Source organism: Hemitrygon akajei, unplaced genomic scaffold, assembly GCF_048418815.1.
Source record: "Hemitrygon akajei unplaced genomic scaffold, sHemAka1.3 Scf000061, whole genome shotgun sequence".
NCBI classification, from domain to species: domain Eukaryota; kingdom Metazoa; phylum Chordata; class Chondrichthyes; order Myliobatiformes; family Dasyatidae; genus Hemitrygon; species Hemitrygon akajei.
Genome location: NW_027331947.1, coordinates 2,383,965 through 2,407,107, shown reverse-complemented (window position 1 = coordinate 2,407,107; position 23,143 = coordinate 2,383,965). Strand labels below are relative to the sequence as shown.

Below are 23,143 nucleotides of genomic sequence, written 5' to 3'. Positions count from 1 at the left end.
CTCTAATTCTATTCTATTTTTCCTTACCCTGCCCGTTCAGCCATTCGCTCTGTGCGAAGTGGTATCCACAGGGATTTACTCTATTTTCCTTACCCTGCCCGTGCAGCCCTTCGCTCTGTGCGAAGCGGTATCCACAGGGATTTACCAACACCACGTGGATGTTGTCTTAACTTAACTTCTTATTAACTTATTTGTACTTGCCCTCACTGCAGTGTTCTTGATCAATCCTCTGAGCCTCCTCTGTTAACCCAAAATTCTGCCAGATTCTTTGGACCGGAGAGACCCTTCGGCAGTGATTCCACACTTCTGAGACTCCAAGACCTCCCCAAAGCCAACAGAATTCTTAGTCCAAATTGTCGCAAAAAGCGCTTACCTTTTGTTTGGATGCACCCTTAATTCTGTTAGCCTTATGGGGGTCCCGAGAGGACTGGGAAGCGTCCCCAATCTGTCGTTTCTTTTCCGCGGGTCTTTTTCCAACCCTGCTCGCCGCGCCAATTTTGTCATGGTTACTTGAAATGACTTGGAGACACAGACAATTCTTCAAGAAAAGTAAACCTTTATTTGCAAACAAAGGCTGAGGCAATCAATGAACTTGTCACCAAAAGCCCACCGAGCTCCGGTGTACAGCATTCTTTATAGTAATTTCTTATCTCAGTTACATTTCGGTTTTATTAGCATACCCAATCAATTTTTAGTTGCATATCATCTATATATGAATTAATTAATCGCTCTTGCCTAGCCCACGGTACGTCACCATTGTTTTTCACCCGTTCGCATTGGGGCCTTATTCAGACACCCTCCCTCACAGTACATTCCTGCTCGCAGCATCCTGTCCGCTACCGTTATCTCGTACTAAACAAAGGCTGAGTGTAATACATGGGATACATCGCAGCTGATAGTGTGTTAAAACGAGCAGGTGTACTGTAAGTGCCATAATATGCAGCTAAGAGAGTACAAAGTATCTAGTGAAAACAACACATAACAAAATGTGCCTAGTAAAATAATACATATTAATATTCGGTACCTAGAAGTGATTACATAGTATAGTAAATACCGGTAGCTAATACATAGTGATTATAGTTCAGGTATATATAATGATTATATCAGGTATATTTCTCAATATGACTCCCCAGTGTGCAGCTTTGCCAAAATGCACAGTGTCCTGCTCTCCATATTTCCACATCAGATCAACATTAACATCGTTTGTTAATGATGCAAACAATGCTTTAAATACAGTGAAAAGTTGTTGTAATGGGAGTGCAGTCAGGATTGCAATAGGATATCAGGAGAATGTTCACCTTCACAAGTAACTAGTAACAGAATATGAGGATGGGACATTTTCAGGGACACCCATCACTGTCAGTTCTGAGGTCTGTGAGCAGAGTGTTACTTTCTGTTCTAATATCCATGGAAGTATTGAATTAATTCATGTAATCTCAAACACAGATATTTGAATTTATAATTTTTTTGGGTCTGTTGAGCCATTTAACTTTTTGACCATGTTCTCTGTTACCATGGAAGATGTTCAACAGAAACACAAGGAGACTGTGCGGTCACAAACTGAAACACTGAGAGTGAACACGATCCTGATGAGGGAGAAGGTGAAGATTTTCCAGCTGGTTGATCGATACGCTGAGCTCACGGTCATTTCTACTGTTCGATATCGGACACTGGTGGAACATGAGCTGCTGGCAAGAGGCAGAGACCACGAAGAATTGAGAGAGAAACATCTCCACAGAGAACTGGAAAAAATCCGGACTGATCAGCTGTTCCAGAGCAGCTTTTCCCGGAGTAAATCCAAATCTGGGAGTTCGGCAGCAGTGGCCGGAGTCCCAGGGATCGGGAAAACGACAATGGTACAAAAGATTGTTTATGACTGGGCAATGGGGAAAATATACCAACAGTTCCAGTTTGTCTTCAGTTTCAAATTCCGAGATTTAAACTCCATTAACTGCAGAATAAACCTGAGGGAACTGATTCTGGATCAGTATCCTTACTTTGGGAATTTACTGAGAGAGGTGTGGAAGAACCCAGAGGGATTGCTGTTTATATTCGATGGTTTGGATGAATTCAAGCACAGAATCGATTTTGCTGACAGTCGGAGAGATACAGAACCCAAGCACCAGTGCCCAGATCCCGAGTGGTGGTGTGAAGTGTCTGACATTGTGTATAGTTTAGTCCAGGGCAAGCTGCTCCTAGGGTGTTCAGTGCTGGTGACCACCCGTCCCACTGCATTAGATTTATTGGAAAAGGCAGACATCAGTGTCCGGGCCGAAATCCTGGGATTTTCTGGTAAGGAACGGAAGGAATATTTCAACAGACATTTTGAAGATCAGACAATAGCAACAGCTGTTTTCAAATATGTGAAGGAGAACGAGATCCTGTACACCATGAGCTACAACCCCTCCTACTGCTGGATCCTCGCTCTGGCACTGGGCCCCTTTTTCACACAAAGAGACAGGGACCTGCAGCGTGTTCCCAAGACCATCACCCAACTGTACTCCTACTATATTTACAACATCCTGAAAAACCATGGCCGTGAAATTGAGAACGCCCATGATGTGTTACTTAGGGTTGGTCAGATGGCCTTCAGAGGAGTGTCCGAGAAGAAGATTGTGTTTACAGATGGAGATTTGATCAAGTACAATCTGCAGCCTTCCCAGTTCCTGTCTGGGTTCCTGATGGAGCTTTTGGAGAGAGAGGATTCAGCCCAGAGCGTGGTGTACACATTCCCACACCTCACCATCCAAGAGTTTGTAGCTGCAGTCGCACAATTCCTGAATCCACATTCCGGGGATATCCTGAAATTCCTCACTGACGTTCCCAGCACAACAGATGGGCGATTTGAGGTATTTCTCCGTTTTGTTGCTGGACTCTCCTCCCCAACGACAGCTCGGAGCCTGGAGGAGTTTCTGGGTCCATTTCCTCATCAAACGACCTGCCGGGTGATTGACTGGGTGAAGGAGCAGGTTGAACTCCAGATTGGAAACACATGGAGTGAAGCTGGTAAAAGGAGCCTCCTGAACACATTGCACTACCTGTTTGAGTCTCAGAATCGTGGACTGGCTCAGGCCGCACTGGGATCTGTGGAAACACTTTCATTCCGGGGAATGACACTGACCCCGATTGACTGCACGGTCCTGTCTCATGTCATCGGACTCTGTGATACAATAAAACACCTCGACCTGGAGAAGTGCCACATTCAGTGTGAAGGAATCCAGCGGCTGGGACCCGGGCTGCACAAGTGCCAGGAGTTGAGGTAATTTGATTTATCTCTCACTCTGAACTGTGAAACTGTCTCATTGTGTTGTTTCAATATAAAGGAATTTCAGTAAATTTGTAGTAAATCAGATTGTGAAGAATTGTGACAAATGCCCAGGGGATCGGTCAGTAATTCCCCAAGGACAGGAGGGTTCTGTGGCTCCTTGTGAAGGGATGTTGGAGACTTCATCAGATCAGTGAACGACGGCCATTGGTTTAACGGTAGTAAATCACAGGAATGGCTGTGTTTCTCACTGCCTGTGACATGTCCATTGAAAATGTTCCTTCTCACTGTTACTGACACCCAGACAGACACTGACTGTAGCAGGTGGGTCAGAGATTCACACTCCCTTCCCAATGAGGGACAAGAGACCGTCAGCAGACTGTCCCAGTGAGAAGGAAAGAAATACCATTGTGAGATTATCCTCCCACTGCCATTCCCCCGTGTGACTTTGCTCACTTCCAGATACGCAAAAAGCGAGGGCGCATCTCCTCTGGGCCTCTGTTCAGACCCAACACACATGTACAAAAAATTTCTGCATCCTCTCATCTTGTAGGATTATTGTTTACCCTTGGAATTCTCCTGTAGGACCTCTCATCCCAGTCCCCCTTCTATTCTTTGGAATCTTGCCCCCATCCCCCTTCCTCCTGTGGGATCTCTCCCCCCATCTCTCATCCTCCTGTGAGATCTCTCTTCCCCATCTCCCTTTAACCTATGGATTTATCTTCCCCATCCCTTCCTGCTGTTGGAACTCTCTTCCCCATACCCTTTCCTGCTGTGGGATCTCTCTCCCCCATCGAATTCTTCTTGTCAGATCTCTCTTTGGCATGCCCCATTGTCCTGTGGAATTTCTCTTCCCCAACCCCCTTTCTCCTATGAGATTTCTCTTCCCAATCCCACATCCTCGTGTGAGATCTCTCTTCCCCATCCCTCCTCCTCCTGGCCGATCTCTCAACCCCTTCCCCCTTCATCCTGTTTAATCTCTCTCTATATCTCCCTTCCTCCTGTGGTATCTCTCTTCCCAATGCCTCATCCTGCTGTGGGATCTCTCATCCCCATCCCCTTCTTCCTGTGGGATCCCTTCCTCCTGTGGGTTCTCTCTTCCCCATCGCCCTTCTTCCTGTGGGATTTCTCTTCCCCATCCCCCTTCCTCCTGTGGGATTTATCTTCCCCATCCCCCTTCCTCCTGTGGGATCTCTCTTCCCCATCCCCATCCCCCTTTTGCCATAGAATCATAAAATCATAGAACACTACAGCACAGAAAACAAGCCATTTGGTCCTTCTAGTCTGTACCAAAATCTTATTCCGCTAGTCCCATTGACCTGCACCCAGTCCATAACCCTCCAGTCCTCTCCCATCCATGTATCTATCCAATTTATTCCTAAAACTTAAGAGTGAGTCCACATTTTCCACATCAGATGGCAGCTTGTTCCACACTCTCACCACCCTCTGAGTGAAGAAGTTCCTCCTAATGCTCCCCCTAAACCTTTCCCCTCTCACGCTGAAGTCATTTCTTCTCATATTTATCTCTCCTAATCTATGTGGAAAGAGCCTATTCGCATTTACCCTGTCCATACCCTCATAATTTTGTAAACCTCTATCAAATCTCCTCTCATTCTTCTATGCTCCAAGGAATAAAGTCCTAAACTGTTCAATCTTTCCTTGTAACTCAACTCCTGAAGACCCGGCAACATCCTAGTAAATATTCTCTGCACTTTTTCAAACTTACTGATATCCTTCCTATAGTTAGGTGATCAGAACTGCACACAATACTCCAAATTTGACCTCACAAATGTCTTATACAACCTCACCATAATATTCCAAGTCCTATACTCAGTACTTTGATTTATGAATGCCAGGATGCCAAAAGCCTTCTTTACAACCCTGTCTACCTGTGACGCCACTTTCAGGGAATTATGTATCTGAACCCCCAGATCCCTTTGTTCCTCCGCACACTTCAATGCCCTACCATTTATCGTGTATGTCGTACCTTGAATTGTCCTTCCAAAATGGAACACCTCACACTTGTCTGCATGAAATTCCATCTGCCATTTTCTGGCCCATTCTTCCAGTTGGTCCAGATCCCTCTGCAAGCTTTGAAAGCCTTCCTCGCTGTCCACAACACCTCCATATTAGTGTCATCAGCAAACTTGCTGATCCAATTTATCACAATATCATCTAGATCATTGATATAGATAACAAACAACAATGGTCCCAGCACAGATCGCTGAGGTCCACCACTAGTCACAGGCCTCCAGTCTGAGAAACAATCATCCACTACCACTCTTTGTCTTCTCCGACACAGCCAATTAGATTCCAGTTTACAACCTCTCCATGGATACCTAGTGTCTGGACCTTTAGAACTAACCTCTTATGTGGGACCTTGTCAAAGGCCTTACAAAAGTCAATGTAGACAACATCCACAGCCTTTCCTTCATATGCATTCTTGGTAACCTCCTCAAAAAACACTACATGATTCATTAAACATGATCTACCACATACAAAGCCATGTTGACTATCTTTAATCAGCCCTTGGCTGTCCAAATCCTTGTATATCCAATCTCTCAGAACACCTTCCAGTAATTTACCTACTACTGATGTCAGGCTTACTGGCCTGTTATTACCTGGTGTACTTTTGGAGCCTTTTTCAAACAACGGAACAACATGAACTACACTCCAATCCTCTGGCACCGCACCCGTGGCTGAGGACATTTTAAATAATTCTGCCAGGGCCCCTGCAATTTCTACACTAGTCTCTCTCAAGGTCCAAGAAAATATCATGTCAGGCCCGGAGATTTATCTACCTTTATTCACTGTAAGGCAGCAAGCAGCTCCTCCTCTTTAATCTCTATATGTTCCATGACACTACTGTTTGTTTGCCTTAATTCCATATCCACTATGCCAGTTTCCTGAGTAATCACTGACGCAAAAAACTTTTTAAGATCTTCCCCCATGTCGTGAGGCTCCACACATAGACGACCACTCTGATCTTCTAGGGGACCAATTTTGTCCCTTACTATCCTTTTACTCTCAATATACTTGTAGAAACCCTTCGGGTTTACCTTCACATTATCTGCCAAAGCAACCTCATGTCTTTTTGCCTTCCTGATTTCCTTCTTTAGTATTCCCTTACATTTTCTATACTCTTCAAGTACCTCACTTGTTCCTTGTTGCCTATACCTGCTAAAGACCTACTTAACCAGATCGCCAATATCCCTTGAAAACCAAGGTTCACTATTCCTGTTAACTTTGCCTTTAATCCTGGCAGGAACATGCAAACTCTGCACTCTCAAAATTTCACCCTTGAAGGCGTTCCACTTACTGAACACATCCTTGCCAGAAAACAACTTATCCCAATCCACTCTTCCCAGATCCTCTCTCATTTCCACAAAATTGGCCCTTCTCCAATTCAGAACCTTAACTGGTGGACCAGTCCTATCCTTATCCATAATTATCTTGAAACTAATGACATTATGGTCACTGGACCCAAAATGTTTGCTTACACATACTTCTGTCACCTGACCTGTCTGATTCCCTAATAGGAGATCAGATACTGCATCCTCTCTCATTGGTACCTTAAAATATTGATTTAGAAAAATTTCCTGAACACATTTGACAAACTCCACGCCATCTAACCCTTTCTCAGAGTGGGAGTCCCAGTCAATATGTGAAAAGTTAAAATCCCCTACTATTACAAATTTCTGTTTCTTACATTGGTCTGCTACCTGTCTACAGATTTGCTCCTTCGATTCTCTCTGGCTATTGGATTGTTTCTGTTTCTTACATTGGTGTGCTAACTCTCTACAGATTTGCTCCTCCGATTCTCTCTGACTATTGGGTGGTCTATAATACAACCCTATTCATGTGGTCTCACCTTTCCCGTTCCTCAGCTCCACCCATATGGCCTCTGTAGACGAGCCCTCCAGGCTGTTCCATCTATGCACAGCTGTGATATTCTCCCAGACTGGTAATGCCACTCCTCCCCCTTTCATCCCTCCCCCCTATCATGTCTGAAACAATGGAAACCTGGAACATGAAGCTGCCAGTCCTGCCCCTCCTGCAAACCAAGTCTTACTCTTAGAAATAATGTTGATATCATCGTGCCAATCCACGCCCTAAACTCATCTGCCTTACCTACAATACTCCTTGCATTGAAATAGATGCACCTGAGAACATTTCTATCACGTACAAACCTTTGATATCTGCCTAAACAAGCTGTCCTCGCATAACTCTTATCCACCTCCACCTCACTATCTGCTCTAACACTCTGGTTCCCCACAGTGGGATCTCTTTCCCCATCCCTCTTCCTCCTGTGGGATCTTGCTTCCCCATCCCCCTTCCTCCTGTGGGATCTTCCTTCCCCATCCCCCTTCCTCCTGTGGGATCTCTCTTACACATCCCCCTTCCTCCTGTGGGATCTCTCTTCCCCATCCCCCTTCCTCCTGTGGGATCTCTCTTTCCCATCCCCCTTTCTCCTGTGGGATCGCTCTTCCCCATCCCCCTTCCTCCTGTGGGATCTTCCATCCCCATCCACCTTTCTCCTGTGGGATCACTTCCCCATCCTCCGTCCTCCTGTGGGATCTCTATTCCCCATCTCACTTCTATGAGATCGCTCTTCCCTATCCCCTTTCTTCATGTGGTATTTATCTTCGACACCCTCTTCCTTCCTGTCGGATCTCTCTTCAGGATGCCCATCCTCCTGTGGGATCTCCCTTCCACATCCCTCTTCCTCCAGGCCGAACTCTCAACCCCTCCCCCTTCATGCTGTTTAATCCCTCTCTCTCCTTCCCCCTTCCTCCCGTGGGATTTCTCTTCCCCATCCCCCTTCTGTGGGATCACTTCCCCATCCTCCTTCCTCCTGTGGGATCTCGATTCCCCATCTCACTTCTATGAGATCGCTCTTCCCTATCCCCTTCCTCATGTGGTATTTATCTTCGACACCCTCTTTCTTCCTGTGGGATCTCTTTTCCCCATCCCCTTGCTCCTCTAGTATCTCTTTTCCCCATCCCCCATCCTCCTTTGGGTCCAATGTTCCCATCCCTGACTCTTCTTGTGGGATCTCCCTTCTACATCCCCATTCCTGCTTTTGGTTCGCTCGTCCATCCGACCTCCTCCTGTGGGCTCTATCTTCACCATCACCATTCCTTCATTCGCGGCTCTGTTCCCATTCCCCTCTTCCTGTGGAATCTGTCTTTCTTATCCCCCTTCCTCCAGTGGGATCTCACTTCCCCATCCCCCTTCCTCCTGTGGGATCTCATTTTCCCATCCCCTTACTCCTGTAGGGTCTCGGTTCGAATACCCGCCACTTCCTGTTGGATCTCTCGTCGGCATGCCCCATCCTCCTGTGGAATTTCTCTTCCCCAATCCTCTTCCTTCTGTTGGATCTCTCTTCCACATTCCACTTCCTCCTCTGGGCTCTCGTTCCCAACCCCCTTACTCAGGTGGGATCTCTCTTCCCCACTCCTCTTCCTCCTGTGGTTCCTCTGTTCCATGTTCCCACTTCCTGTGGGATCTCTCCTTCCCATCCCCATTCCTCCTGAGGTATCTCTCCTGCTCATCCGCCACCCTCCAGTATGATCTCTCTTCCACGTCCCCCCTTTTTCTATCAGATCTCTCTTCCCCATGCTCCTTCCTCCTGTGGGATTTATCTTCCCCACCAGCTTTCCTCCTATGGGTTCTCTCTTTCCCATCCTCTTCCTTCTGTTGGACATCTCTTCCACATTCCACTTCCTCCTATGGGCTCTCTCCCCCTACAACTTCCTGCTGTTGGATCTCCCTTCCCCATCCCCCTTCCTCCTGTGGGATCTCTACCCCATCTCACTTCTATGAGATCGCACTTCCCTATCCCGTTCCTCATGTGGTATTTATCTTCGACACCCTCTTTCTTCCTTTGGGATCTCTCTTCCCCATCCCCCTTGCTCCTCTAGTATCTCTTTTCCCCATCCCCCATCCTCCTGTGGGTCTAATGTTCCCATCCCTCATTCTTCTTGTGGAATCTCGCTTCTACTTCCCCATTCCTGCTTTTGGTTCACTCGTCCATCTGACCTCCTCCTGTGGGCTCTCTCTTCACCATCCCCATTCCTTCATTCGCGGCTCTGTTCCCATTCCCCTCTGTCTGTGGCATCTGTCTTATCTCCCTTCCTCCTGTGGATTTCTCTTCCCCATCCCGCTTGCTCCTGTGCGATCTCTTTTCCCCATCCCCTTACTCCTGTAGGGCCTTGGTTTGAATACCTGCCACTTCCTGTCAGATCTCTCCGGGATGCCCATCCTCCTGTAGGATCTCCCTTCCACATCCCTCTTCCTCCTGGCCAGTCTCTCAACCCCTCCCCCTTCATGCTGTTTAATCCCACTCTCTCCTTCCCCCTTCCTCCCGTGGGATTTCTCTTCCCCATCGCCCTTCCTCCTGTGGGATCACTCTTCCCCATCCCCCTTCCTCCTGTGGGATCTCTCTTCCCCATCCCCCTTCCTCCTGTGGGAACACTTCCACATCCCCCTTCCTCCTGTTGGATCTCTCTTCCCCATCTCAGTTCTATGAGATCGCTCTTCCCTACCCCTTCCTCATGTGCTATTTATCTTCAACACCCCCTTTCTTCCTGTGGGATCTCTCTTCCCAATCCCGCTTGCTCCTTTGGTATCTCTTTTCCCCATCCCCCATCCTCCTGTGGGTCCAGTGTTCCCATCCCTCACACTTCTTGTGGGATCTTCCTTCTACATCCCCATTCCTATTTTTGATTCGCTCGTCCATCTGACCTCCTCCTGTGGGCTCTCTCTTCACCATCCCCCTTCCTCCTGTGGGATCTCTCTTCCCCATCCCGCTTCCTCCTGAAGGATCTCCTTTCCCCATCCCTTTACTCCTGTGGAATCTCTCTTCCCCATCCCCCATCCTTCTGTCGGATCTCTCTTTCCCATCCCCCATCCTCCTGTGGGATCTCTCTTTCCCATCCCCCTTCCTCCTGTGGGATCACTCTTCCCCATCCCCCTTCCTCTTGTGGCATCTCTCTGTCCCATCCCCCTTCCTCCTGTGGAATCTCTCTTCCCCATCCCCCATCCTCCTGTGGGATCTCTCTTTCCCATCCCCCTTCCACCTGTGGGATCTCTCTTCCCCAATCCTATTCCCACCGTGGGATCTCTTTTCCCCATTCCCCTTCCTCCCGTGGGATATCTCTTCCTCATCTCACTTCTATGAGATCGCTCTTCCCTATCCCCTTCCTCATGTGGTATTTATCTTCGACACCCTCTTTCTTCCTGTGGGATCTCTTTTCCCCATCCCCTTGCTCCTCTAGTATCTCTTTTCCCCATCCCCCATCCTCCTTTGGGTCCAATGTTCCCATCCCTGACTCTTCTTGTGGGATCTCCCTTCTACATCCCCACTCCTGCTTTTGGTTCGCTCGTCCATCCAACCTCCTCCTGTGGGCTCTATCTTCACCATCACCATTCCTTCATTCGCGGCTCTGTTCCCATTCCCCTCTTCCTGTGGAATCTGTCTTTCTTATCCCCCTTCCTCCTGTGGGATCTCAATTTCCCATCCCCTTACTCCTGTAGGGCTTCGGTTCGAATACCCGCCTCTTTCTGTCGGATCTCTCTTCGGCATGCCCCATCCTCCTGTGGAATTTCTCTTCCCCAACCCTCTTCCTGCTGTTGGATCTCTCTTCCACATTCCACTTCCTCCTCTGGGCTCTCGTTCCCAACCCCCTTACTCAGGTGGGATCTCTCTTCCCCACTCCTCTTCCTCCTGTGGTTCCTCTGTTCCATGTTCCCACTTCCTGTGGGATCTCTCCTTCCAATCCCCATTCCTCCTGAGGTATCTCTCCTGCTCATCCGCCACCCTCCAGTATGATCTCTCTTCCACGTCCCCCCTTTTTCTATCAGATCTCTCTTCCCCATGCTCCTTCCTCCTGTGGGATTTATCTTCCCCACCAGCTTTCCTCCTATGGGTTCTCTCTTTCCCATCCTCTTCCTTCTGTTGGACATCTCTTCCACATTCCACTTCCTCCTATGGGCTCTCTCCCCAACAACTTCCTGCTGTTGGATCTCCCTTCCCCCATCCCCCTTCCTCCTGTGGGATCTCTACCCCATCTCACTTCTATGAGATCGCTCTTCCCTATCCCCTTCCTCATGTGGTATTTATCTTCGACACCCTCTTTCTTTCCTTTGGGATCTCTCTTCCCCCCATCCCCCTTGCTCCTCTAGTATCTCTTTTCCCCCATCCCCCATCCTCCTTTGGGTCCAATGTTCCCATCCCTGACTCTTCTTGTGGGATCTCCCTTCTACATCCCCATTCCTGCTTTTGGTTCGCTCGTCCATCCAACCTCCTCCTGTGGGCTCTATCTTCACCATCACCATTCCTTCATTCGCGGCTCTGTTCCCATTCCCCTCTTCCTGTGGAATCTGTCTTTCTTATCCCCCTTCCTCCAGTGGGATCTCACTTCCCCATCCCCCTTCCTCCTGTGGGATCTCAATTTCCCATCCCCTTACTCCTGTAGGGCGTCGGTTCGAATACCCGCCTCTTTCTGTCGGATCTCTCTTCGGCATGCCCCATCCTCCTGTGGAATTTCTCTTCCCCAACCCTCTTCCTTCTGTTGGATCTCTCTTCCACATTCCACTTCCTCCTCTGGGCTCTCGTTCCCAACCCCCTTACTCAGGTGGGGATCTCTCTTCCCCACTCCTCTTCCTCCTGTGGTTCCTCTGTTCCATGTTCCCACTTCCTGTGGGATCTCTCCTTCCCATCCCCATTCCTCCTGAGGTATCTCTCTGCTCATCCGCCACCCTCCAGTATGATCTCTCTTCCACGTCCCCCCCTTTTTCTATCAGATCTCTCTTCCACATGCTCCCTACTCCTGTGGGATTTATCTTCCCCACCAGCTTTCCTCCTATGGGTTCTCTCTTTCCCATCCTCTTCCTTCTGTTGGACATCTCTTCCACATTCCACTTCCTCCTATGGGCTCTCTCCCCCAACAACTTCCTGCTGTTGGATCTCCCTTCCCCATCCCCCTTCCTCCTGTGGGATCTCTACCCCATCTCACTTCTATGAGATCGCTCTTCCCTATCCCCTTCCTCATGTGCTATTTATCTCGGACACCCCCTTTCTTCCTGTGGGATCTCTCTTCCCCCATCCCCCTTGCTCCTCTGGTATCTCTTTTCCCCTTCCCCCATCCTCCTGTGGGTCCAATGTTCCCATCCCTCTCTCTTCTTGTGGGATCTCCCTTCTACATCCCCATTCCTGCTTTTGGTTCGCTCGTCCATCCGACCTCCTCCTGTGGGCTCTCTCTTCACCATCCCCATTCCTTCATTCGTGGCTCTGTTCCCATTCCCCCTCTTCCTGTGGAATCTGTCTTTCTTACCCCCTTCCTCCTGTGGGATCTCTCTTCCCCATCCCCCTTCCTCCTGTGGGATCTCTCTTCCCCATCCCACTTCCTCCTGTGGGATCTCTATTCCCCATCCCCTTACTCCTGTAGGGCCTCTGTTCGAATACCCGCCACTTCTGTCGGATCTCTCTTTGGCATGCCCCATCCTCCTGTGGAATTTCTCTTCCCCATCCCCCTTCATCCTGTGGGATCTCTCTTCCCCATCCCGTTACTCCTATAGGGCCTCTGTCCGAATACCCGCCACTTCCTGTCGGATCTCTCTTCAGCATGCCCCATCCTGCTGTGGAATTTCTCTTCCACATCCCTCTTCCTCCTGGCTGATCTCTCAACCCCTTCCCCCTTCATCCTGTTTAATCCCTCTCTCTCCTTCCCCCTTCCTCCCGTGGGATTTCTCTTCCCATCCCTCATCCTGCTGTGGGATTTATCTTCCACATCCCCATTCCTCCTGTGGGATCCCCTCCCCCATCCCCTTTCCTCCTGTGGGATCTCTCTTCACCTACCCACATCCTCCTGTGGGATATCCCTTCCTCATCTCCCTTCCTGTGGGAGCTCTCTTCCCATTCGCCCTTCCGCCTGAGTGAACTCTCCTCCCCACACCCCTTCATAGAATCATAAAACACCATCACACAGAAAACAAGCTATTCGGCCCTTCCGCTTTATTCCGCTTGTCCCCATTGACCTGTACCAGTCCATAACCCTCCAGACCTCTCCCATCCATGTATCTATCCAATTTATGCTTAAAGCTTAAGAGTGAGTCCGCATTTTCTTCATCAAATGGCAGCTCGTTCCACACTCTCACCACCCTCTGTGAAGAATTTCCCCCTAGACCTTTCCCCTTTCACCCTGAAGCCAAGTCCTCTTGTAATTTATCTCTTTTAATCTATGTGGAAAGAGCCCATTCGCACCTACCCTGTCTACACCCCCTCAGAGTTTTGTAACCTTCTATCAAATCTCCCCTCATTCTTCTGCGCTCCAAGGAATAAAGTCCTTAACCTGTTCAATCTTTCCTTGTAACTCAACTCCTGAAGACCTGGCAACATCCTAGTAAATCTTCTCAACACTCTTTCAATCTTACTGATATCTTTCCTATAGTTAGGTGACCAGAACTGCACAAAATATTTAAAAACTTGGCCTCACCATTATCCTCTACAATCTCACCATAACATCCCACCTCCTATACTTAGTACTTTGATTTAGGAATGCCAGGATATCAAAAGACTTTTGTATAAACCTGTCTATCTGTGACACCCACTTTCAGGGAATTATGTATCTGAACTCCCAGATCCCTTTGTTCCTCCACACTCCTCAGTGCCCTCCCATTTACTGTGTATGTCCTACCTTGATCTGTCCTTCCAAAATACAACACCTCACACTTGTCTGCATTAAAGTGGTGACTAGTGGTGTGCCTCAGGGATCTGTACTGGGTCAATGTTGTTTGTCATATACATTAATGATCTGGATGATGGAATGGTAAATTGGATTAGTAAGTATGCAGATGAAACTAACGTAGGTGGCGTTGTGGATAATGAAGGTTTTCAAAGCTTGTTGTTCAAAGATTTAGGCCAGTTAGAAGAGTGGGCTGAAAGATGGCAGATGGAGTTTAATGTTGATATGTGTGAGGTGATACATTTTGGTAGGAATAATCCAAATAGGACATACATGGTAAATGGTAGGACTTTGAGGAATTCAGTAGAACAGGGTGATCTAGGAATAATGGTGCATAGTTCCCTGAAGGTGGAATCTCATGTGGATAGGGTGGTGAAGAAAGCTTTTGGTATGCTGGCCTTTATAAATCAGAGTATGGAGTATAGGAGTTGGGATGTAATGTTAAAATTGTACAAGGCATTGGTAAGGCCAAATTTGGAGTATTGTGTATTGTTCTGGTCACCAAATTATAGGAACGATTTCAACAAAATAGCGAGAGTACAGAGGAGATTTACTAGAATGATACCTGGGTTTCAGCACCGAAGTTACAGAGAAAGGTTGAGCAAGTTACGTCTTTATTCTTTGGAGCGTAGAAGGTTGAGGGGGGACTTGATAGAGGTATTTAAAAATTATGAGGGGGGATAGACAGAGTTGACATGGATAGTCTTTTTCAATTGAGAGTAAGGGAGGTCAGAACAAGAGGGAATGTGTTGAGAGTGAAGGGGAAAAAGTTTAGGGGTAACACGAGGGGGGAACTTCTTTACTCAGAGAGTGGTAGCTGTGTGGAACAAGCTTCCAGTTGAAGTGGTAGAGGCAGTTTCGATTTTGTCATTTAAAGTAAAATTGGATAGGTATACGGACAGGAAAGGAATGGAATGGAGGGTTATGGGCTGAGTGCAGGTAGCTGGGACTAGGTGAGAGTAAGCGTTCGGCATGTACTAGAAGGGCCGAGATGGCCTGTTTCCGTGCTGTAATTGTTAAATGGTTATAAGTTATATGATATAAATTTCATCTGCCATTTTCTGGCCCATTCTTCCAGTTGGTCCAGATCCCTCTGCAAGTTTTGAAAGCTTTCCTCGCTGTCCACAACCCCTCCATCTTAGTGTCATCAGCAAACCTGCTGATCCAATTTATCACATTATCATCTAGATCATTGATATAGACAACCAACAACAATGGTCCCAGCACAGATCCCTGAGGCCCAACCCTAGTCACAGGCCTCCAGTCTGAGAAGCAATCATCTGTCTTCTCCGACACAGCCAATTTCAAATCCAGTTTACAACCTCTCCATTGGTACCTAGTGTATGAAACTTTTGAACTAACTTATTAAGTGGGACCTTTTCAAAGGCCTTACAAAAGTCAATGTAGACAACATCCACAGCCTTTCCTTCATATGCATTCTTGGTAACCTCCTCGAAAAACACTACAAGATTCATTAAACGTGATCTACCACATACAAAGCCATGTTTTATCAGCCCTTGGCTGTCCAAATCCTTCTATATCCGATCTCTCAGAACACCTTCTGATAATTTACCTACTACTGATGTCAGACTTACTGGCCTGTAATTACCTGGTGTACTTTTGGAGCCTTTTTCAAACAACAGAACTACATGAACTACCCTCCAATACTCCGGCACTGAGGACATTTAAATATTTCTGCCAGGGCCCCTGCAATTTCTACATTAGTCTCTCTCAAGGTCCGAGGAAATATCATGTCAGGGCCTGGAGATTTATCTACCTCATTTGTTCCTTGTTGCTTATACCTGCTAAACACCTACTTAACCAGATCGCCAATATCCCCTTGAAAACCAAGGTTCACTATTCCTGTTAACTTTGACTTTAATCCTGGCAGGAACATGCGAACACTGCACTCTCAAAATTTGACCCTTGAAAGCCTTCCACTTACTGAACATATCCTTGCCAGAAAACAACTTATCCCAATCCACTTTTCCCAGATCCTCTCTCATTTCCACAAAATTGGCCCTTCTCCAATTCAGAACCTAAACTGGTGGACCAGTCCTATCCTTATCCATAATTGTCTTGAAACTAATGACATTATGGTCACTGGACCCAAAATGTTTGCTTACATATACTTCTGTCACCTGACCTGTCTGGTTCCTTAATAGGAGATCAGGTACTGCACCCTCTCTCGTTGGTACCTCAATGTATTGATTTAGAAAACTTTCCTGAACACATTTGACAAACTCCATGCCAACTAACCCTTTCTCAGAGGGGGGGGTCTCAGTCAATATGTGGAAAGTTAAAATCCCCTATGATTACAACTTTCTGTTTCTTACATTGGTGTACTAACTCTCTACAGATTTGCTCCTCCAATTCTCTCTGACTATTGGGCGGTCTATAATACAACCCTATTAGTGTGGTCACACCTTTTCCCGTTCCTCAGCTCCACCCATATGGCCTCTGTAGACGAACCCCTCTGGGATGACCCGTCTACGCACGCTGTGATATTCTCCCTGAGTTGGTAATGCCACTCCTCCCCCTTTCATCCCTCCCCCCTATCACGTCTGAAACAACAGAACCTCGGAACATGAAGCTGCCAGTCCTGACCCTCCTGCAAACCAAGTCTTACTAATAGCAATAATGTCGAAATCATCATGTGCCAATCCACACCTTAAACTCATCTGCCTTACCTACAATACTCCTTGCATTGAAATAGATGCACCTGAGAACATTTCTATGACAAAAAAACCCATTGATATCTGTCTATACAAGCAGTCCTCGCATGACCCTTATCCTCCTCCACCTCACTATCTGCTCTAACACTCTGCACCCCCCCTCCCACCCCGGAGCAAAACTTGCTAACCTACTGGCAAGGATGTTAGTCCCCTCCAGTTCACGTGCAAACTATCCAATTCGAACGGGTCCCACCTCCCCTGGAAGAAATTCCAATTGTCCAGAAACATGAAACCCTCCCTCATGCATCATCCCCTCAGCCACGTATTTAGCTGCATTATCTTCCTATTTCTAGCCTCACTAGCACGTGGCATGGGTAGCAATCCACCTGTGAGATCTCGTTTTCCCATCCCCCTTCCTCCTGTGGGATTTCTCTTCACCATCACCCTTCCTCCTGTGGGATTTCTCTTCACCATCACCCTTCCTCCTCTGGGATCTCTTCCCCATCCCCCTTCCTCCTTTGGGATATCTACCCCATTCCCCTGCCTCATGTGGGATCTCTCTTCCCCATCCCCCTTCCTCCTGTGGGATCTCTCTTCCCCATCCCCCTTCCTCCAGTGAGATCTCTCTTCCCCATCCCCCCTTCCTCCTGTGGGATCTCCCTTACCCATCCCCCTTCCTCCCGTGAGAAATCTCTTCCGAAGCCTCCTTCCTCCGCTGGGGACTCTGTTCCCCAACCCCACTCCTCCAGTGGAATCGATTATTTTCCCCTTCCCCATTCAGCTTCCTCCTGTGGGATCTATCTTCCCTTTCCCCCATCTTATGTGGGATCTAGCTTCCCCCTTCCCTTTTCCTCCTTGGGTTCTCTCTTACCCATCTCCCTTCTCCTATGAGTCGCTCTTCCCTATCCCCTTCCTCACGGGAGATTTATCTTCGACACCCCCTTTGATCCTGTGGGATCTCTCTTCCCCATCCCCCTTCCTCCCTCTGGGATCTCTTTCCCCATCCCCCATCTTCCTGTGCGTCCTCTGTTCCCATCCCCCATCTTCCTGTGCGTCCTCTGTTCCCATTCCTCACTCTTCTTGTGGGATCTCCCTTCTAAATCTCCAGTCCTGCTTTTGTTTCGCTTGTCCATCCGATCTCCTCATGTGGGATATCTCTTCACCATCCCCCTTCCTCCTGTGGGATCTCACTTCCCCATCCCTTTACCTCCTGTGGGATCTTTCTCTCCCCATCCCCCTTCCTCCTGTGGGATTTCTCTTCACCATCACCCTTCCTCCTGTGGGATCTCTCTTCCCCATCCCCCTTCCTCCTGTGGGTCCTCTGTTCCCATGCCCCCTCTTCCTGTGGGATCTCTCGTTCCCATCTCCATTCCTCCTGAGGTATTTCTCCTACTCCATCCCCCATCCTCCTGTATGATCTCTCTTCCCCGTCCCCCCCTCTCCTATCAGATCTCTCTTCCCCCATGCTCCTGCCTCCTGTGGGATTTATCTTCCCACCCCCTTTCTTCCTGGTGGATTTCCCATCCCCTTCCTCCTGTGGTATCTCTCTTCCCCATCCCTTTAGCTCGGGTCGGTCTATTTCACTATTTCACTAAATTACTGACATTTGGCAAATACCCTGGAGCTGGTCAGGGAGGGACATTGACAGTGATGGGAACTCCGCTCAGTGATTTACTGAAGGGTTTAATGTTTCCTGAAATATCCAAGTGAGAGAAATTCCCTCAGACCCATGGTTTGAATCACTTTGTTCATCAATCTGTCTATTTGTGTTTAGACTTGGGCAGAATAACCTGGGAGATTCAGGAGTGAAACTGGTGTCTGCGGCTCTGAGGAACCCGGAGTGTAAAATACAGACGCTGTGGTATGTACCAGACTGTGGGGGATTGTGTTTACAGTCACTGGGTGTCTGACACTGAACATTAATGTGATAAGTAATTGTGTTACTGATAAACACTGGGGATTTGTATCCGTCTCCTGTCTCTCTCTGTCCTTCACCCTCACTCTCTCTCATCTCCAGGCTGTGGGGTGTCGGTCTCACAGATTCTGGTGCCGAGGATCTCGCCTCCGCTCTCAGTACAAACCCATCACTGACGGAGCTGGGCCTGAGTGGTAATAAACTGGGAGATTCAGGAGTGAAACTGGTGTCTGCGGCTCTGAGGAACCCAGAGTGGAAAATGCAGGGACTGTGGTAAGTACCAGACTGTTGGAGATTGTGTTTACAGTCACTGGGTGTCTGACACTGAACATTAATGTGATCAGTAATTGTGTTACTGATAAACACTGGGGATTTGTACCGTCTCCTGTCTCTCTGTGTCCTTCACCCTCACTCTCTCTCATCTCTAGGCTGTGGGGTGTTGGTCTCACAGATTCTGGTGCCGAGGATTCGTCTCTGCTCTCAGTACAAACCCATCACTGACGGGGCTGGACCTGGGATCAAACTGGCTGACAGACCGATCTGTCCCCGCTCTCCGCCGCCTCATACTGACCCCTCCCGAGTCTGGAGCTGATCCGGTGAGTGTTGTGTTAATGTTCAATGTGATAAAATATCAGCAGATCCGCGGGTTTTCTGGTGATATTTGTCTGTGAGTGTTGTTGAAACATTAATCCCCAGTCCCCTGTTACTGACACTGTTGTGTAATCTGTTTATTTCATCTTTATTCTCCCATTTGTTTCAGGCTGGAGAGGAATCGGTTCAGTGAGACCGGGGAGAAGGAACTGAGATCTCTGCAGGAACCCAGACCCGGACTGAGAGTGACCCGTGTGAACATCTGAATGTGTGAACATCCCCACCCGCGGGATGGGGACATTTTGGCCGATTTCCCACCCTCCCCTTTAACTCCCACCCTTACCTTTAATGGCAGCATGCCGGGGGTGATTCCCAACGGTTTTAACGGAACCAGCTCAGGTCTCTCGCTGTGTGTCGCTCGGAACGGTCCCGCAGTGATGAGTTTCCGCCTGTTGTCCGGCGGGGCAGCTTCCGCCGGATGTGCATGTCCGAGACTCCCACGTGACACCCCGGGGAATTACCCAGACAGGAAGAGCCCCGGGCGCCGGGCTCAGTCTGGGACACTGGTGTCCCGGGGTGGGATTATCCCGGGAGAGAATCCTTTTGCTCCCTTTGCTGAGGATGGTGCATTCGGCAGCCTGGCCGATATAATGATGTTAAATTGACAAATCCCCTCGGCAGTGACCCTGGATCTGCAGCGATCCCGGACACGGCCCTGAAGTGTGATTTTATATTCATCGGTTCCCCGATGCAGAGTGACGGTGAGAAACGGGACTGATTATTGAAACTGTCACTCGTTGTCGCTGGTCAGTTAATTGTGTGTGACTGTGAGTAAGTCGATTTACATTTGTCATAATGATGTCAATAAACTGCTGTAACTTCCCATCTTGGTGTCGAACTTTAGTCTCATTAAAGGAGAAACAGTGACCTGGGGTTACTGCTGCCCCCAGCACCGATGAACTGAAATAATACATGGTAAATGGTAGGACATTGGGGAATGCAGTACAACATACACAATAAATGGTAGAGCATTGGAAAATGCAGTAGAATAGGGTGATCTCGGAATAATGGTGCATAGTTCCCTGAAGGTGGAATCTCCTGTGGATAGGGTGGTGAAGAAAGCTTTTGGTATGCTGGCCTTTATAAATCAGAGCACTGAGTATAGGAGTTGGGATGTAATGTTAAAATTGTACAAGGCATTGGTAAGGCCAAATTTGGAGTATTGTGTACAGTTCTGGTCACGGAATTATAGGAAGGATGTCAACAAAACAGAGAGAGTACAGGAGAAGATTTACTAGAATGTTACCTGGGTTTCAGCACCTAAGTTACAGGGAAAGGCTGAACAAGTTAGGTATTTATTCTTTGGAGCGTAGAAGGTTGAAAGGGGACTTGATAGAGGTATTTAAAATTATGAGGGTGATAGAGGTTGACATGGATAGGCTTTTTCCATTGAGATGAGGGGAGATCCAAACAAGAGGACATGACTTGAGAGTTAGGGGGCAGAAATTTAGGGGTAACATAAGGGGGAATTTCTTTACTCAGAGTGGTAGCTGTGTGGAATGAGCTTCCAGTAGAAGAGGCAGGTTCGGCATTGTCATTTAAAGTAAAATTGGATTGGTATATGGACAGGAAAGGAAAGGAGAGTTATGGGGTGAGTGCAGGTCGGTGAGACATGGTAGAGAGTGAGTGTCTAGCAAGGACGAGAAGGGCCAAGATGGCCTGTCCCATCACACACACCCGGGGTCAGACACAGACTGAATCTCCCCTCTACATTGTAGCATCACACACTTCCGGGGTCAGACACAGTGAATCTGCCTCCCACAGTCCCATCACACACTCCCAGAGTCCGACACATAGTTAATCTTCCCCCTCATCGTCCCCATTACACACACCCATGGTAATACTCAGAGAGAAGTTCTGTCCACTTCTCCCATTAGACACTCCTGAGGTCAGACACAGATTGTATCTCCCTCCACAGTGTCCCATCACACAATCTTGGGGTAGGACACAGAGTGAAGCTCCTTCAAAATCATCCCATCACAAACTCCGGGGCAGACACAGAGTGAAGCTCCCTCTGCACCGACCAATCACACACTCTCGGGGTCAGTCAAAGAGTAAAGCTCCCTCTAAACGGTACCATTACACTCACTGCGGATCAGACACAGAGTGAATCTGCCTCCCACAGTCCCATCACACACTCCCAGAGTCCGACACATAGTTAATCTTCCCCCTCATCGTCCCATTACACACACCATGGTAATACTCAGAGAGAAGTTCTGTCCACTTCTCCCATTAGACACTCCTGAGGTCAGACACAGATTGTATCTCCCTCCACAGTGTCCCATCACACAATCTTGGGGTAGGACACAGAGTGAAGCTCCTTCAAAATCATCCCATCACAAACTCCCCGGGGCAGACACAGAGTGAAGCTCCCTCTGCACCGACCAATCACACACTCTTGGGGTCAGTCAAAGAGTAAAGCTCCCTCTAAACGGTACCATTACACTCACTGCGGATCAGACACAGAGTGAATCTGCCTCCCACAGTCCCATCACACACTCCCAGAGTCCGACACATAGTTAATCTTCCCCCTCATCGTCCCATTACACACACCCATGGTAATACTCAGAGAGAAGTTCTGTCCACTTCTCCCATTAGACACTCCTGAGGTCAGACACAGATTGTATCTCCCTCCACAGTGTCCCATCACACAATCTTGGGATAGGACACAGAGTGAAGCTCCTTCAAAATCATCCCATCACAAACTCCCGGGGCAGACACAGAGTGAAGCTCCCTCTGCACCGACCAAACACACACTCTCGGGGTCAGTCAAAGAGTAAAGCTCCCTCCAAACGGTACCATCACACTCACTGCGGATCAGACACAGGGTGAATCTCCCTCCACACCGTCCCTTCACACACTCCCGGGGTCAGACACAGAGTGAATTTCCCCTCCACACCGTCCCTTCACACACTCCCGGGTTCAGACACAGAGACAATCTCCCTCCGCACCGTCCCATCACACTCTCCCGGGGTCAGACTGAGAGTGAATCTCCCTCCACACCGTCCCGTCACACACTCCCGGGGTCAGACACAGAGTGAATCTCCCTCCACACCGTCACGTCACACACTCCCGGGGTCAGACACAGAGTGAATTTCCCTCCATACCGTCCCACCGCACACTCCCGGGGTCAGACACAGAGTGGAGCTGTTTTGATTGCGCTGGGAAAAATCGAGGAAAAACTGCTTTATGAAGGTCGTGATTTACTTGGAAATTGGTTTGAAACGTCTCTTGAACATCTAAGTGAGTGGCTGGTTTAGTGTGGAAGCTTCGCTTGGAGTTTTTCTACCAGTTTGGACGGGGTTCGTTGACGGCTGCGAACTGTGTAGCACCCAGCTGTGGCCGCCGGCAACTCGCCAGGAAGCCGGGTTGCTCCAAAAAACCGGAGACAAAACGCCCTTGTTCCCTCACTGACATCGGGACAACCTCCTTCCATCTCTATCGTCGGGATTCTCGTTCGGTGTAGGAGCCGAAACATCGATTGAGACGTCTCGACCTCTCACGGCCCTGGAAGTTCTGCAGGACTAACGGAGCCTTTCCTGGCGTTGGAATTTCTGGCACTGAGCCAGCAAGGTACTGTCGAGTACAAACTTTTCCCGCCAGTTACTCAACTCGCTCCAGGACTTTATAAGCAGCACCACCACCGTATCATTCTCGATTCCGACACAGAAGTAACATGCCGGACCGGTCTACAGGGAGTCGCAGCCCTTCGGGGAGTTATGCAAAGGCGGCTGCCTCTCCAGCCTCGGACAACGCCCTGTTTCGGTCGGTGAAAGTGGAACGCAGGGTGCAATGTATTTTGCGTCCTGGAACTACCCTGGAAAAGTGCGCGGGAGGCTTATGGAGGGCTTGTTGGGGGAGAGATGGTGTTTTGGCCACTGAGAAAGAG

General features: G+C 48.5%; 2 protein-coding genes across 3 annotated transcripts in view; one reads left to right on the top strand and one right to left on the bottom strand.

The window, feature by feature from the left end:
• The window catches only part of LOC140721750 (NACHT, LRR and PYD domains-containing protein 3-like), a 61,544-nt gene extending 41,473 nt beyond the window's left edge, over positions 1–20,071 (top strand). For both annotated transcript variants that reach the window (XM_073036547.1, XM_073036545.1), the window contains 5 exons: positions 1,522–3,259; positions 18,463–18,549; positions 18,706–18,876; positions 19,032–19,199; positions 19,364–20,071. In XM_073036547.1, coding sequence (XP_072892648.1) covers positions 1,522–3,259; positions 18,463–18,549; positions 18,706–18,876; positions 19,032–19,104 — 2,069 coding nt within the window. In that variant the 3' untranslated portion in view covers positions 19,105–19,199; positions 19,364–20,071. The remainder of the gene's footprint in view (positions 1–1,521; positions 3,260–18,462; positions 18,550–18,705; positions 18,877–19,031; positions 19,200–19,363) is intronic.
• LOC140721777 (uncharacterized) overlaps positions 1–23,143 on the bottom strand; it is a 455,764-nt gene that overhangs the window by 336,283 nt on the left and 96,338 nt on the right. The gene's annotated exons all lie outside the window — the stretch shown is intronic.